At 43.1% G+C, this 16,083-nt stretch overlaps 1 protein-coding gene across 50 annotated transcripts in view; it reads left to right on the top strand.

The window, feature by feature from the left end:
- ENTPD5 (ectonucleoside triphosphate diphosphohydrolase 5 (inactive)) overlaps positions 1–16,083 on the top strand; it is a 68,718-nt gene that overhangs the window by 28,312 nt on the left and 24,323 nt on the right. For 23 of the 50 annotated variants that reach the window (XM_017977206.4, XM_078335429.1, XM_078335400.1 and 20 more), the window contains 7 exons: positions 5,728–6,005; positions 6,971–7,050; positions 9,060–9,203; positions 14,621–14,696; positions 14,952–14,987; positions 15,598–15,686; positions 15,991–16,070. In XM_017977206.4, the coding sequence (XP_017832695.1) occupies positions 5,728–6,005; positions 6,971–7,050; positions 9,060–9,203; positions 14,621–14,696; positions 14,952–14,987; positions 15,598–15,686; positions 15,991–16,070 (783 nt within the window). Of the gene's footprint in view, positions 1–2,607; positions 2,729–5,727; positions 6,006–6,970; positions 7,051–9,059; positions 9,204–14,620; positions 14,697–14,951; positions 14,988–15,597; positions 15,687–15,990; positions 16,071–16,083 lie in introns of all 50 variants that reach the window. The other 27 variants (XM_078335433.1, XM_078335427.1, XM_078335424.1 and 24 more) reach the window with 2 other exon arrangements.

The raw sequence follows: 16,083 nt of genomic DNA, 5'->3' as shown, positions 1-16,083 counted from the left end.
GAACCTGGGAGGCAGAGTGTGTTGCAGTGAGGTGAGAGTGCACCTCACTGCCTGGGCAATAGTGCGAGACTCTATAAAAAAAAATTTTTTTTTTCTGCCTACCTATTTATAGTTCACATAGTGCATGGAGGTGGCAGGAAACAGGAAATATGAAAATAAAAGTAAATTATATAATGTGTTCGATGGTAAAAAAAATCCTGTGGAGAAAAACAAAAAAGGAAGGTAGAAAAACATGTATGTGGTCAGATGGGTTATAATTTTAAATAAAGTGGACAAGAAAGGTCTCACTGAGAAGGTGACATATTTTTAACATAGATTTTAACAAAGATTTTTAACATAATGAATGAGCAAGCTGTGCAGACTAGGGTTGTGGAAAATAGGATGTCATTCTATAAATGTAAGCTATTTAAAAATAACTAATGTGCCGGGCGCTGTGGCTCACACTGTAATCCCAGCACTTTTGGAGGCTGAGGCAGGTGGATCACCTTAGGTTAGGAGTTCGAGATTAGCCTGGCCAACATGGTGAAAACCCATCTCTACTAAAAATACAAAATTAGCTGGATGTGGTGGTATGTGCCTGTAATCGTAGCTACTAGGCTGACACAGGGGAATTGCTTGAACTTGGGAGGTGGAGGTTGTAGTGAGTCGAGATTGCACCACTGCACTCCAGCTTGTGCAACAGGATGAGACTTTATCTCAAAAAAAAAATTTTTAAATAAGATAACTAAAGCCTAATGCCATTTTAAAATATTCTTAAAATTATGGTTGGAAGTGATGTCAGAATGTAGTTACTGAGAGCAGAAAGGGGCGTTCTATTTGTTTATCCTTTGTTTTCTCTGAAATCTATTATTTGGTTTTGCACTGAATACCTGGTATGACTCTGCAGATTTTTGTTTTTTCCGTGAAAACAGATACCTAGCATGCTTTTTTTCTCTCTTGAAATCTCTGGAAGAAAAACATTTACTTAATAGAGATAGAAGCAGGGGAGGTTTTTCAAAAACTACAATGGTATATTAATACAAAATATGGGTGACCTCTGAAGAAACTGCAGTCACAGAGAGGAAGGCAGGCTGCTGCGTAGAATGCCTCTAATTCACTTTCCAAGGGAGAAGAGGGACCAAGAGTTGGACAAAGCAAGGAGCTGTTAACACTCAGAATCTGAAGAGTTGTTTCCATTCTGAATTACTTAGTTTGATCTGCATGTCTAGCTCATTTGCTGTAGGAGAATCAGCCAAAGGGAGTGATTTAAGATGTGAATCTGGCGAGGCAGCTATCCTGTATCAGTGATTTCGTGGGATGAAGTTTCCAAATGTAGTGTAGTTTATTTATTGTGAGATAGAGTCTCACTTTGTCTCTCATGCTGGAGTGCAGTGGCACAATCTTGGCTCACTACAACCTCATCCTCCAAGGTTCAAGCGATTCTCATGCCCTCAGCCTCTCAAATAGCTGGGATTATAGGCCCGCACCACCATGCCTGGCTAAGTTTTGTATTTTCTGTAGAGAAGGGGTTTTGCCATGCTACCCAGTCTGGTCTCGTACTCTCCTGACCTCAAGTGATCCACTTGCCTCAGCCTCTCTAAGTACTGAGATTATAGGCATGAGCCACCACACCCAGCTGCAATTAACTTTACTTTTTTTGTTGTTTGTTTATTTGTTTTTTGCCCCACTGCTCAGGCTGGAGTACAGTGGGACAATTTCCACTCACTGCAGCCTTTGCCTCCCAGGTTCAAGCAATTCTCTTGCCTCAGCCTCCCGAATAGCTGGGGCTACAGACGTGTGGCACTATACCCAATTAATTTTTTTTGTATTTTAATAGATATAGGGTTTTGCCGTGTTGGCCAGGCTGGTCTCAAACTCCTGACCTCAAGTGAGCTACTCACCTTGGCCTTCCAAAGTGCTGGAATTATAGGAGTAAGCCACCATGCCTGGCCTAATTTGCTTTATTTTATGTAATATGTCACCTGTGGGGAGGGAGACATTTTGATAAACTCTAGATACTCAACAAAGTTGAGATGATTGAGAATCCTTAATCTGTACCCCAAATATATTAAGTATTTTGCTAGAGCTGAAGGGCCTGGGAAACTTTGGGATCAGATCTTGTCACTTAACCAGTAAACTGACTTGCATAAGAGATCCAGAGACGAAAGCTGGATCAGAAGACGCAAAACTGTTCAAAGTATATGAAGTGCAAGTCAGGAAGCCTTACCTTAGAGGATAGAAAAGGCATTGTTCATTAATACCAGAAGAAAATGGCAGGGAAAATATATTTTTATATACATACATATATATATATATATATGAAAATATTTTTAAAATAAAAGTAAAATATATAGAATATATCTTATATGTAAATATATAGAGCAGAAAAATTAGCCAACAGACAGTTGACAATTTCTGGAGATGTTTTTGGTTATCACAACTGGTTGTGGGTGGAGAGGTAGGATGTGCTGCTGACCTCTAGTGGGTAAAGGCTGGGAATACTGCTAAATATCCTACCTTACACAGGACAGGACCCACATCAAAAACCTATCCAGCTCTAAATGTCTTTTGTTTTTTGGTTGTTGTTGTTTTTTGTTTTTGTTGTTGTTTTTTTTTTTTTTTTGGAAGCAGAGTGTGGTTCTGTCACCCAGGCTGGAGCACAGTGGTGCAATCTTGACTCACTGCAGCCTCCGCCTCCCAGGTTCAAGTGATTCTCCTGCTTCAGCCTCCCAAGTGGCTGGGATTACAGGTCTGTACCACCACACCTGACTAATTTTTGTATTTTTAGTAGAAATGGGGTTTTACCATGTTGGCCAGGCTGGTCTCAAACTCCTAACCTCAAGTGATCCATTGGCATTGGCCTCCTAAAGTGCTGAGATTACAGGTGTGAGCCACTGCCCCTAAAAGTAAATAGTGCTCAGATTAAGAAACCCTGACCTTGAGGAACTCCAATTCTCTTTTACTGTTGAAATCATAGGACACAGTCTGAACTTTACAGGAGGCCAGGTACAAACCACCAAAACAAAAAACTTCATTTTTGTGTTTGCTTCTCATTTAATGTCCATCCAGAAAAAAAGACGGGGAAAAAAAAGTTGCCAATAAAGCAACAGTGTAGGATGGATTCTATGATTCCATTGAATACTACCAAGTGGTTTTTCTTCCTTTTTTTTTTTTTTTTTTTTGAGACGGAGTCTCGCTTTTGTTACCTAGGCTGGAGTGCAATGGCGCAATCTCGGCTCACCGCAACCTCCGCCTCCTGGATTCAGGCAATTCTCCTGCCTGAGCCTCCTGAGTAGCTGGGATTGCAGGCACGTGCCACCATGCCCAGCTAATTTTCTGTATTTTTAGTAGAGACAGGGTTTCACCATGTTGACCAGGATGGTCTCGATCTCTCAACCTCGTGATCCACCCGTCTCGGCCTCCCAAAGTGCTGGGATTACAGGCATGAGCCACTGCGCCCGATCCTTTTCTTTTTTTTTTTTTTTGAGATGGAGTCTCCCTCTGTAGCCCAGACTAGGGTGCAGTGATGCAATCTAGACTCACTGCAACCTCCGCCTCCTGGATTCAAGCAATTCTCCTGTCTCAGCTTCCTGAGTAGCTGGGACTACAGGCACATGCTACCATGCCCGGCTAATTTTTGTATTTTTAGTAGAGATGGGGTTTCATCATACTGGTCACGCTGGTCTTGAACTCCTGACCTCAAGTAATCCACCCACCTCGGCCTCCCAAAGTGCTGGGATTACAGGCATGAGCCAACGTGCCCAGCCACAAGTGTTTTTTATCATAGGTTTCAAGAACATTCAAACTCACTATAATTACTTTGTTGAGGGATGATGAAAAAAAAAAGTCTTCTATACATTTAAAAAATTATTTCCCAGTGATAACAAATCCGGCCAGGTGAAGTGGCTCACACTTGTAATCCCAGGACTTTGGGAGGCCGAGGCAAGTGGATCACTTGAGCCCAGGAGTTCGAGACCAGCCTGGGTGACATGGCATAACCCCATCTCTACCCCACAAAAAAGAAAGCCGGGTATGGAGGCACACATGTGTAATCCCCAACTACTCGGGAGGCTGAGGTGGAAGGATCATTTGAACCATGAGATAAAGATTGCAGTGAATTGTGATGTGCCACTGCACTCCAGCCAGGGTGACAGAGTAAGTCCCCATCTCAAAAAAAAAAAAAAAAAAAGAAAAGGTGGAGAATGAAGAAAGAGGGAGATAGAAACGGGTATTTATATTCTAAAGGGAAAACCATCAAAATGGAAGGAGAAATTAGACTCAACAATAGGAGCAGAGTGACAGAGAGCCTTTGAGTATGTGAGATCCACCCTACAATGACTATTTATTTTTAGAGACAAGGTCTTGCTTTGTCACCCAGGCGAGAGTGCAGTGGCCAGATCATAGCTCACTGTAACCTTGAGCTCCTGGACTCAGGCGATCTTCCTACCTCAGCCTTCCAAATACCTGGGACTACAGGCATGTGCTACCATATCTGACTTACTTACTTATTTGTTGAGATGAAGTCTTGCTGTGTCACCCAGGCTGGAGTGCAGTAGCATGATCTCTGCTCACTGAAACCTCTGCCTCACAGGTTCAAGCAGTTCTCCTGCCTCAGCCTCCTGAGTAGCTGGGATTACAAGCGTGTACCACCATGCCTGGCTAATTTTTGTATTTTTAGTAAAGACAGTCTTTCACCATGTTGGCCAGGCTGGTCTCAAACTCCTGACCTCATGTAATCCACCTGTCTCGGCCTCCGAAAATGCTGGGATCACAGGCGTGAGCCACCATTGCCAGGCCTATTTATTTTTTTAGAGACAGGGCTTTTGCTGTGTTGCCCAGGCTGATCATGAACTCTCAGGCTCAAGGAATTCTTCTACCTGGGCCTTCCAAAGTGCCAGAATTATAGGCAGGAGCCACTGTTCCTGGCCCCACCCTATAATTAAAAGCAAAGGGTCAGTATGTTAAGTGAAACATGCCAGGCTCAGAAAGATACATACTTCATGTTCTCACATATAGGAACTAAAATGTTGATCTCATGGAAGTAGGGTAGAATCACAGTTACCAGAGGGCCTGGGAAGGGTAGTGGGATGTGGAGAGATGAAAATAACTTGTTTAATGGGTACAAACTTAAAATTAGAAGGAATAAGTTCTAGTGTTTGATAGTTTAGTAGGGTAACTAGAGTTAACAGTATTTTATTGAATATTTCAAAATAGCTAGAAGATTTGAAATGTTTCCAACACACACAAAAAAGATAAATGTTGTAATAGATATTCTAGATACTCTGATCATTACACATTGTCTGCATATACCAAAATATCACATGTATTTCATAAATGTGTTTTTATTTTAATCTTTTTTTTCATTTTAAAGAGGGTTTCACTATGTTGGCCAGGCTAGTCTCGAACTCCTGGCCTCAAGTGATCCACCTACCTCAGCTTCCCAAAGTGCTGGGATTACAGGCATAAGCCACCGCGCCTGGCCATATTTCATAAATATGTACAATTATTTTGTATTAATTTTTAAAAAGGAAAGTATGGGAAAATCTATCTTTAATTCCAACTTCCTTTTGTAACTAGATACCCTTTGGAAAAGGTGCTAAGAGCCAACATTACCCTGGTTTAGCTTGCTGTACAGGTTATTAGAATAGAGAATAACTGGGCATGGGAGTGAGGGTTTCTTCTTTCACAGGTGTAATTTAAAAAGCTGGTTGGTCTAACTGAGTGTCTTTGTCCTATACACCTCTGCAGGTGTGTGAACAGGATTGCTTCTGAAACAAAAGCTTCCACCCAGCCACATCTTGGGAAGAGAATGGCCACTTCTTGGGGCACGGTCTTTTTTATGCTGGTGGTATCCTGTGTTTGCAGCGCTGTCTCCCACAGGGACCAGCAGACTTGGTTTGAGGGTATCTTCCTGTCTTCCATGTGCCCCATCAATGTGAGTGCCAGCACCTTGTATGGAATTATGTTTGATGCAGGGAGCACTGGAACTCGAATTCATGTTTATACCTTTGTGCAGAAAATGCCAGGTGAGTGCAACTGGGACCCTTACCAGAGTCTGTAAATCCACACTTTAGCATCTGTTCCCAGAAACAAATATGCTGAGAGGCTTTTTATGTGAATTAGAGAATTGCATACATAGTGTATGTCTTTTTTCAGAGAACTTTGGACTATAATTGAACACATGGTTTATTTGTTTTGTTTTTTCATTTTTATTTTTTAATTTTTTTGAGTCAAGGTCTTGCTTTGTTGCCCGGTCTGGAATACAGTGGTATGATGACAGATCACTGCAACCTCAATCTCCTGGGCTCAAGCAATCCTTCCACCTCAGTCCTCCAAGTGGAACTACAGGTGTTTGCCACAATGCCCAGCTAATTTTTAAATTTTTTGTAGAGACCTGCCCAGGCTGGTTTCAAACTCCTGGGCTCAAGTGATCCTCCCACCTTGGCCTCCCAAAGTGCTGAGATTATAGGAATGAGATACCATGCTTGGCCAGAACACATGGTTTAATTCAATGTGAAATTAGCAGAGATCTGGGCTGCCTGTAGTCTGAAACCCATGTGTTCAAAAAAAATAGCTATAATTTGTTCTTCCTCTTCTCTAAACATGGGATACTTCAGGGATCCGTAATATTCAGAATATGGGGAGTGGTTTTGGGAGAAGGATCACATGAGAGTTTCGCTGCCATCCTTGGACAAAAGGCTAGGGGACTCTGAGGGTTAACTTTCTCTGAATTGTTAGTGTTTTTTCCTCAGGTCACTTATGGAGCCTGGGGAAAGGAGTAGGAGCTAGATGTCCACCAAATAAATGGTAGCAGGACCCTCAGAGATTGCTCTAGTCCCGCTTTCCAGTTCTCCTGCAAGATATTCCTCACAAGTGGGATCATTTGGGATAACTATGGGAAGTCATAGGAAAGCTTACAGAGCCCAGCATCTGAAGCTGCCTAACTTTTGGTAACCAGCTCTCTCTCTCTTTTGTTCCATGGACAAAATAGGACAGCTTCCAATTCTAGAAGGGGAAGTTTTTGATTCTGTGAAGCCAGGACTTTCTGCTTTTGTGGATCAACCTAAGCAGGTGAGTGTCTTATGATTTGATGTTTAAACTCTCAATGCCTTGATCATTTGACCACACCACTGCTATTAAATATTTCATGCTATTCACTAATGAGATTGAGGTCATGTGTGAGATCAGCTTTCTCTCCTCAGCTAATTTCCTGGATAACATTAATTATATTTCCCAGGCTCTTGAGGGCTGGGTGGAAGAAGGCTAGAAAATTGGTATGGTCATGCAAGGATGACACTAGCTTTTAAGAGATTTCTCCCTATGTATTTACTGTTTAAAATTTTGAGTTAAAGCCATCAATGTGCATTTGTTCATGTAAATGCAGAAGATAGAAATGAAGTTCTATAGGGCACAATGTATAAACATTGTGCAATTGAAGGGACGGAGACCAGTGAATTTCATTTCAGAGTGCCTTGATGCAGGATGGAACCATGCCAATACTTGAGAAATTAGGCAACAACCCATGATGACAAAAATCTTTGGTGGTAGAAGATGAATGGAGAGTTTGTGGCGACTATATTTCACATTTGAGCACCTACAACATACTACATCCTGTGTGTCTGAGACCAACAAAATATAATAAGGCAGAATGTTAAACTTGGGGAGCAAACATAAAGGTATTTATTGTTCACTGTCACAAGAATAATCATTATTCAAATGCCTGATGTTAAAAATAATTTGCATTTGGAGAACTGAAAGGGTGTATTTTCTTAGTTCAGTAGCACGTGGATAGCAAATCTACTAGAAAATTAGGATCTGTTGAAAGCAACTACATTATCAGAAACTGACTTGGCATTTAGAAAAGGTGATTGTGTTGTAGTTGCTAACAATAAATGATCAAAAAACAGTCAGATATCAGAATAAAAGTTTACTCAGGGAAACATTGGATTTAAAATAATAGTTTTCATTTATTACAAATTGAGCATCTACTGTGTGCCATATATATAGGTGCTGGTGATACAAAAATGAGCCTGACATGTTCTTTAGGAGATCATAAAAAAATGTCGCATCATTACTGCCACACCTTATGTGGCAACTACACTCACTATGCCTCATACACACAATAGTTATTGGTGGTTGAAGGCACATCGACCATCCCACACTTGAGGAAACCAAGTCCCAACAAGGCCAAGTGACCTAAGTTAGGCCACAGGGTTAGCATGCAAGTCTTCTGTCTCTAATGCCTGTGTTTTCTTCACTATACCCAACTCTCCAACCTAAAGCTGATTTATACGAAACATGAAATAATCAAGTAAAATGACCATAATATAAAAGAAAAATTTGGCCTGGCATGGTGGCTCATGCCTATAATCCCAGCACTTTGGGAAGCTGAGGCAGTTGGATCACTTGAGGTCAGGCATTCGAGACCAGCCTGGTCAACATGGTGACACCCCATCTCTACTAAAAAATATAAAAATTAGCTGGGTGTCGTGGCGCTCGCCTGTAATCCGAATTACTTGGGTGGCTGAGGCACGAGCATCACTTGAACCCGGGAGGTGGAGGTTGCAGTTAGCCAAGATCATGCCACTGCACTCCAGCCTGGGGAACAGCAAGACTGTCTCTCAAAAAAAAGAATTTTTATTAGGACTGTCAAAATTAAGTGGATTCTCTCTTTTTTTTTTGAGATGGAGTCTTGCTCTTTTACGCAGGCTGGAGTGCAGAGGCATGAGCTTGGCTCACTGCAGCCCCTGCCTTTTAGGTTCAAATGATGCTCCTGCCTCAGCCTCTCAAGTAGCTGGGACTATAGGCATGTGCCACCAAGCCCAGCTTATTTTTGTATTTTTTAGTAGTAATGGGGTTTCGCCATGTTGGTCAGGCTGATCCTGAACTCCTGACCTCAAGTTATCCAATTCTCCTCCTTCAAAGTGGCCCACTTCTCTAGGTTTCTCCTGCTACAGAGCAGAGAGGGGTTGGAGTCCTGTGCCACCTCCCTCCTCTTGTTCCCACAAAGTATGTTGACAGAATAGACCAGTGCCAGCCACTAAATTGACATCAGATGAATGGGTTATCTTTTTTTTAAGGGTGCTGAGACTGTTCAAGGGCTCTTAGAGGTGGCCAAAGACTCAATCCCCCGAAGTCACTGGAAAAAGACCCCAGTGGTCCTGAAGGCAACTGCAGGACTACGTTTACTGCCAGAACACAAAGCCCAGGCTCTGCTCTTTGAGGTAAGTTTTAAAACTGCATCTGGGATAATTCTGCCCTTTTCCCTATATGAATACTTTGATTTTTAGCCTTTTGGAATGTGACCACTACCTTCAATATTCCACCACTGCCAAAGCACTGTGATGATTCTGACTTCTTCTTATATATAGCTAATTATTTACATTTTTAACTATCACTCTTAAATGTATAGAGCTTTTTCTAAAAAATTTAAAGTACTGGCTGGGCGCGGTGGCTCAAGCCTGTAATCCCAGCACTTTGGGAGGCCGAGGCGGGTGGATCAGGAGGTCAAGAGATCGAGACCATCCTGTTCAACATGGTGAAACCCCGTCTCTACTAAAATAACAAAAAATTAGCTGGGCATGGTGGCACGTGCCTGTAATCCCAGCTACTCAGGAGGCTGAGGCAGGAGAATTGCCTGAGCCCAGGAGGCAGAGGTTGTGGTGAGCCGAGATCATGCCATTGCACTCCAGCCTGGGTAACAAGAGTGAAACTCCATCTCACACACACACACACACAAAAATTAAAGTACTTTCTATCTAGGATAGTCTTCATTCTTTTAACTTTTTAAAGCAGAATCAATTTGTTTTTAATCAACTTTATTAAGATAAACTTATGTACAATAAAATGTATCTATTTTAGCCCCAGCACAGTGGCTCACACCTGTAATCCTAGCACTTTGGGAGGCCAAGGTGGGCAGATTGCCTGAGATGAGGTGTTCGAGACAAGCCTGGTTAACATGGCGAAACCCTTTCTCTACTAAAAATACAAAAATTAGCTGGGCATTGTGGTGCACACCTGTAGTCCCAGCTACTTGGGAGGCTGAGGCAGGAGAATTGCTTCAACCAGGAGGCGGAGGTTGCATTAAGCTGAGATCATGCCATGGCACTCCAGCCTGCACAACAGTGAGACTCCATCTCAAAAAAAAGAAAAAATTATAAGCTTGAGTGCAGTGGTGCAATCTTGGCTCACTGCAACCTCTACCTCCCAGGTTTAAGCAATTCTCCTACCTCAGCCTCCCAATTAGCTGAGATTACAGGCATGTGCCACCACACCTGGCTAATTTTTATAATTTTTTAAAAATAGATACGGGGTTTCAGAACCATGTTGCCCAGGGTTGGTTTCGAACTCTTGAGCTCAGGCAGTCCACCTGCCTTGGCTTCCCAAAGTGCTAAGATTATTGGTACAGATGGGAGCCACCACACCTGGTCGTCATATATTTCTTTTTTTTTTTTTCCTTTTTTTTTGAGACAGAATCTCACTCTGTTACCCAGGCTAGAGTGCAGTATGATCTTAGCTCACTGCAACCTCTGCCCCCCGGGTTTAAGCAATTCTTCAGCCTCAGCTTCCTGAGCAGCTGGGATTACAGACACATGCCACCACACCTGGCTAATTTTTGTATTTTTAGTAGAGACAGGGTTTCACTATGTGGGCCAGGGTGGTCTTGAATTCCTGGCCTAAAAGTGATCCACCTGCTCCAGCCTCCGAAAGTGCTGGGATTACAGGCATAAGACACTACACCCAGCCCCAAGTCATATATTTCAAACTCCTTTCTTATTCAGATAAAAAAATTTAAGTATAGAGAGTTTTGTTAAACTCAGTATTTTTATTCTTATTTATTTATTTATTTGAGAGATGGAGACTTGCTATGTCACCCAGGCTGGAGTAGAATGGTATGATCTTGGGTCACTACAACCTCTGCCTCTCAGGTTCAAGGGTTCAAGCGATTCTCCTGCCTCAGCTTCCCAAGTAGCTGGGGCAGGTATGCGCCACCACTTTCAGCTAATTTTTGTATCTTTTAGTAGAGATGGGGTTTCACTATATGTTTCCCAGGCTAGCCTCAAACTCCTACCCTCAGGTGATCTGCCTTCCTAGGCCTCCCAAAGCACTGGGATTACAGGTGTGAGACATTGTGTCCAGCCAAACTCAGTATTTATAAATTTTATTGTACATATTTGTTATGCAATAACATGTAAGTTAATAAGATTTAAATTTCATGTTGTGAAGAATATAAGCAGAATCTCATTATAACAAAAAATCAAGCTGGGTGCAGTGGTTCAAGCCTGTCATCTCAACATTTTGGGAGGCCAAGGCAGGAGGATTGCTTGAGGCCAGGAGTTTGAGACCAGTCCAGGCAACAAAGCAAGACCCCTATTTCTGTAAAGAAAAGTAAGACCAGGTGTGGTGGCTCATGCTGGAAATCCCAGCACTATAGGAGGCCGTGGCAGGCAGATGACCTGAGGTCAGGAGTTTGAGACCAGCATGGCCAACATGTTTGAAACCCCATCTCTACTAAAAATACAAAAATTAGCTGGGTGTGGTGGCTCACATATGTAGTCCCAGCTACTCAGGAGGCTGAGGCAGAGGAGAATCACTTGAACCTGGGAGGCGGAGGTTGTAGTGAGCTGAGATCATGCCACTACACTTAAGCCTGGGTGATTGAAAAAAAGAAAATTGAAACTAAAAATCACAGCAGGCTGGGCACAGTGGCTCACACCTGTAATCCCAGTACTTTGGGAGGCTGAGGCGGGAGGATCACCTGAGGTGAGGAGTTCAAGACCAGCCTAGCTAACATGGTAAAACCCCATCTCTACTAAAAATACAAAAATTAGCTGGGTGTGGAGGCAGGTGCCAGTAATCCCAGCTACTCAGGAGGCTGAGGCAGGAGAATCACTTGAACACGGGAAGTGGAGGTTGCAGTGAGCCAAGATCAAGCCACTGCACTCCAGTCGGGGTGATAGAGCTAGACTCCATCTCAAAAAAAAAAAATTTGTGGGAAGAATATTCCAGGCTAAGCAAACAGCAGGGGCAAAGACCAGAGGCAGGAATTTGGTTGGTATGTTAGGAACAGCATCCAGGTCAACATAGCTGAAGAGGAATGAGTGATATGAGAGATAAATGGGAGGTAAAGTCAGAGAGGCAGGGCTAAGGGGTGCTTATCATGTAGGATCTTAAAGGCCAGTATAATCACTTTGCCTTTTTTTTTTTTTTTTTGAGATGAAGTTTTGCTGCTGTTGCCCAGGTTGCAGTGCCATGGCTCTATCTCAGCTTACTGCAACCTCCACCTCCCAGGTTCAAGCAGTTCTGCTGCCTCAGCTGGGATTACAGGCATGCACCATCACACCCAGCTAAATTTGTATTTTTAGTAGAGATGGGATTTCACCATGTTGGTCAAGCTGGTCTCCAAATCCTGACCTCAGGTGATCGCCTGCACTTTGGCTTTCTCTGTAAGAAGGAAGCCATGGCCAGGCTCAGTGGCTCATGCCTGTAATCCCAGCACTTTGGGAGGCCAAGGTGGGCAGATCACAAGGTCAGGAGATTGAGACCATCCTGGCCAACATGGTGAAACCCTGTCTCTAATAAAAAATACAAAAATTAGTTGGGCATGGTGGCGCACACCTGTAGTCCCAGCTACTTGGGAGGCTGAGGCAGGAGAATTGCTTGAACCTGTGAGGCAGAGGTTGCAGTGAGCCAAGATCGCACCACTGCACTCCAACCTGGCGCCTGGCAACAGAGAGAGACTCTCCCAAAAAAAAAAAAAAGAAAAAGAAGGAAGCCACTGGAAGGTTTTTTGTTTTTCAGTGGTTTTTTTTGTTTGTCTGTTTTTAGACAAAGTCTCACTCTCGTTGCCCAGGCTGGAGTGCAATGGTGTGGTCTCAGCTCACCGCACCTTTTGCCTCCTGGGTTTAAGCGATTCTCCTGCCTCAGCCTCCTGAGTGGCTGGGATTACAGGTGCCCACCACCATTCTAATCTTTTTGTATTTTTAGGAGAGACAGGGTTTCACCATGTTGGCCAGTCTGGTCTCGAACCTCAGATGATCCACCGACTTCTGCCTCCCCAAGTGCTGGGATGACAGGTGTGAGCCACCATGCCCAACTGCCACTGGAAGGTTTTGAGCCAAGCAAAGATGTGATTTGACATCCTTTTTTTTTTTTTTTTTTTTTTTTTTTTTTAAGTCTCACTTCATTGCTGGAGTGCAGTGGCCTGATCTCGGCTCACTGCAATTTCTGCCTCCCGAGTTCAAGCGATTTCTCATGCCTTAACCTCCCAAGTAGCTAGGATTACACCACGCCCAGCTAATTTTTGTATTTTTAGTAGACGGGGTTTTATCAGGTTGGCCAGGCTGGTCTCAAACTCCTAACCTCAGTTTTACAGGGGGATTACAGGTGTGAGCCACTGTGCTCAGCCAACATCCATTTTTAAGGCACCGTTCTGGCTGCTGTTTTGAGAATAAACTGAAGGATGGGGGAGCAAAGTGGAGAAGGCAAGAGTAGAAACTCTCTGGCTGGGCTTCATCCTGTTCATTTATTTGTCTTTTCTTTAAAAGTTCGTTTATAAGGCCGGGTGCAGTGGCTCACGCCTGTAATCCCAGCACTTTGGGAGGCCGAGGCGGGTGGATCACGAGGTCGAGATTGAGACCATCCTGGTCAACAAGGTGAAACCCCATCTCTACTAAAAAAAATACGAAAAATTAGCTGGGCATGGTGGCGCATGCCAGTAATCCAGCCACTTAGAAGGCTGAGGCAGGAGAATTGCCTGAACCCAGGAGGCGGAAGTTTCGGTGAGCGGAGATCGCGCCATTGCACTCCAGCCTGGGTAACTAGCGAAACTCTGTCTCAAAAAAAAAAAAAAAAAAAAAGTTTGTTTATAGATCACTTAACTGGTTTTACCTGGTTGAAACAGTCCAGAGGTGGTCATGTGATATGTTTCATCTCATCAGATATGAATGAGAACAGCAAACAGACGAGAGTTCTTCCTTTTCCTATTTGGAGAATTCTTTTTTCTTTCCCTTGATAATTATATAATTATATAAACATAAGGCATAACACCCATATCAGTGGCCTATATTATGGAGGCGTAAGATGTTTTTGTAAGATTTTCATTCTCATCTCCTGAAACAGGATTCCTTAAGTCTAGATCTGGAGTCTCCTCATACTCTAGAGGCCCTAGTCATGTGCCAGAATCCGACAGGAGCTGGTAGTAGGGTACCTCAGCCCTTAGGTGTGAACTCCATCACCACGGTGGGTTCATGTCAGCTTATCTAAGGAATGGAGTGGGAAGGCTCTTCCTAGTTTCCAATGTATGTCCAGGTAGAGTTCATCAGGTTTAAAAAGTTACAGGGTCCTGATTTGAGCTGGTAGTGTTAAGTGTATGCCTTTCCCTAGGTCCAGTTCACTTATACATTTAGATAGTTTGATTTAGCTTTACTTAAAGTCAAAGGAATCCCTGTTTGTGTTTTTGTAAGAAATTGGTAATGGCTTGCCTAGCTTCTTTAATTTCTTAGGGCAAAGGAATGAGTTTTGCCAACATTTTATCTAGGGAAAATGGAGTCATTTTCTAAGTCTTACAGGACACTGTCAAAATATGAAAATCTATTTTATTGCCTTAGGGAATCCTTTTTTAATTTTCCTTTTTCTCTAGGTAAAGGAGATCTTCAGGAAGTCACCTTTTCTGGTACCAAAGGACAGTGTTAGCATCATGGATGGATCCTATGAAGGTGGGAGAGGTGTTGATATGTGTTCCAGTGGGAGAGAGGCAGGGTCAGTGAAAGATCTAACCAGAGGAACTGGGGCCAGGGACAGGGTCCTGAAGAGAAAGGAATAAACAGGAGGAATGAGAAAGCAGGAAATAGAAGACAGGGAGAAGGGAACATGTGCTGTAGACTTGAAATTTAGAGAGAAAAAAACAAGGATGGGTCAGGAAAGAGAAAAAAAATGCTCTGGGATGTAATCTTGTCTTTCTTTCTTTTTAGGCATATTAGCTTGGGTTACTGTGAATTTTCTGACAGGTAATACATCCTCAAGTTTACCTTTAGACCTTAACTAGCTTTTTATATGCATAGTCAGAAGAGTGAAAAGTGCTTTCTTTCATTCTGTATTGTTTCTTTTTCTTTAAAAAAGGAAAAGAGGCTGGGTGTGGCGGTTCATCCCTGTAATTCCAGTGCTTTGGGAGGCTGAGGTGGGCAGATCACTTGAGGCCAGGAGTTCAAGACCAGCCTGGCCAATATGGCAAAAACCCGTCTCTACCAAGAATACAAAAATTAGCTGGGTGTGGTGGTGCACGCCTGTGGTCCCAGCTACTTGGGAAGTTGGAGAATCACTTCAACCCAGGAGGCAAAGGTTGCAGTGAGCTGAGAGCAAAGATTGTGCCACTGTACTCCAGTCTGGATAGTAGAGCAAGACTGTCTCAAAAAAGGACTTCAAAATAAAAAAATAAATAACCTGCCTTCAAGGCCTCTGCTGCAACGAGAGTCCTGAGTTGACAGTCACTTGCAACTTTGGAGCTGGGGAGTAGTGGAATATTTATGGAATACCTTCAGTGTATGATAGGAGCAAGAGAGACAAGTGTTGGGCTGCCCAGGATGTGGAGGATATTTAGAGCTAGCTCTCATTTGACAGGTCAGCTGCATGGCCACAGACAGGAGACTGTGGGGACCCTGGACCTGGGGGGAGCCTCCACCCAAATCACGTTTCTGCCCCAGTTTGAGGTGAGTCATTTAATGAAGATCTGGTTAGAGGTACACTTAGCAGGCATATCATGGTGCCAAGAAAGTGGCACCTTATTTTCAGACAGCAGCTCTACCACACTTAGGCAGAGTCAATTAATAATTGGGTGAACATTTCTTTGCCATCTCACTGTTTAGAATCCCTTCAGTTCCTCAAGCCTAGTGAGATTAGCAGCTTAATCTGTCTTCATCTCTGATTTTTTGCTGGGAGGGATGGGGTGGTGGTATGAACATCCTCAGGTAATTACAGATTCTGAATAGCCTTTTTGCTTTTTCTGATTTGCAGAAAACTCTGGAACAAACTCCTAAGGGCTACCTCACTTCGTTTGAGATGTTTAACAGCACCTATAAGCTCTATACACATAGGTGAGGAGGGGGC

Source organism: Callithrix jacchus, chromosome 8 (genome assembly GCF_049354715.1).
Source record: "Callithrix jacchus isolate 240 chromosome 8, calJac240_pri, whole genome shotgun sequence".
Lineage (NCBI taxonomy): Eukaryota > Metazoa > Chordata > Mammalia > Primates > Cebidae > Callithrix > Callithrix jacchus.
Note: the sequence above shows the minus strand (reverse complement) of the source record. Positions and strands in the feature narration are given on the sequence as shown.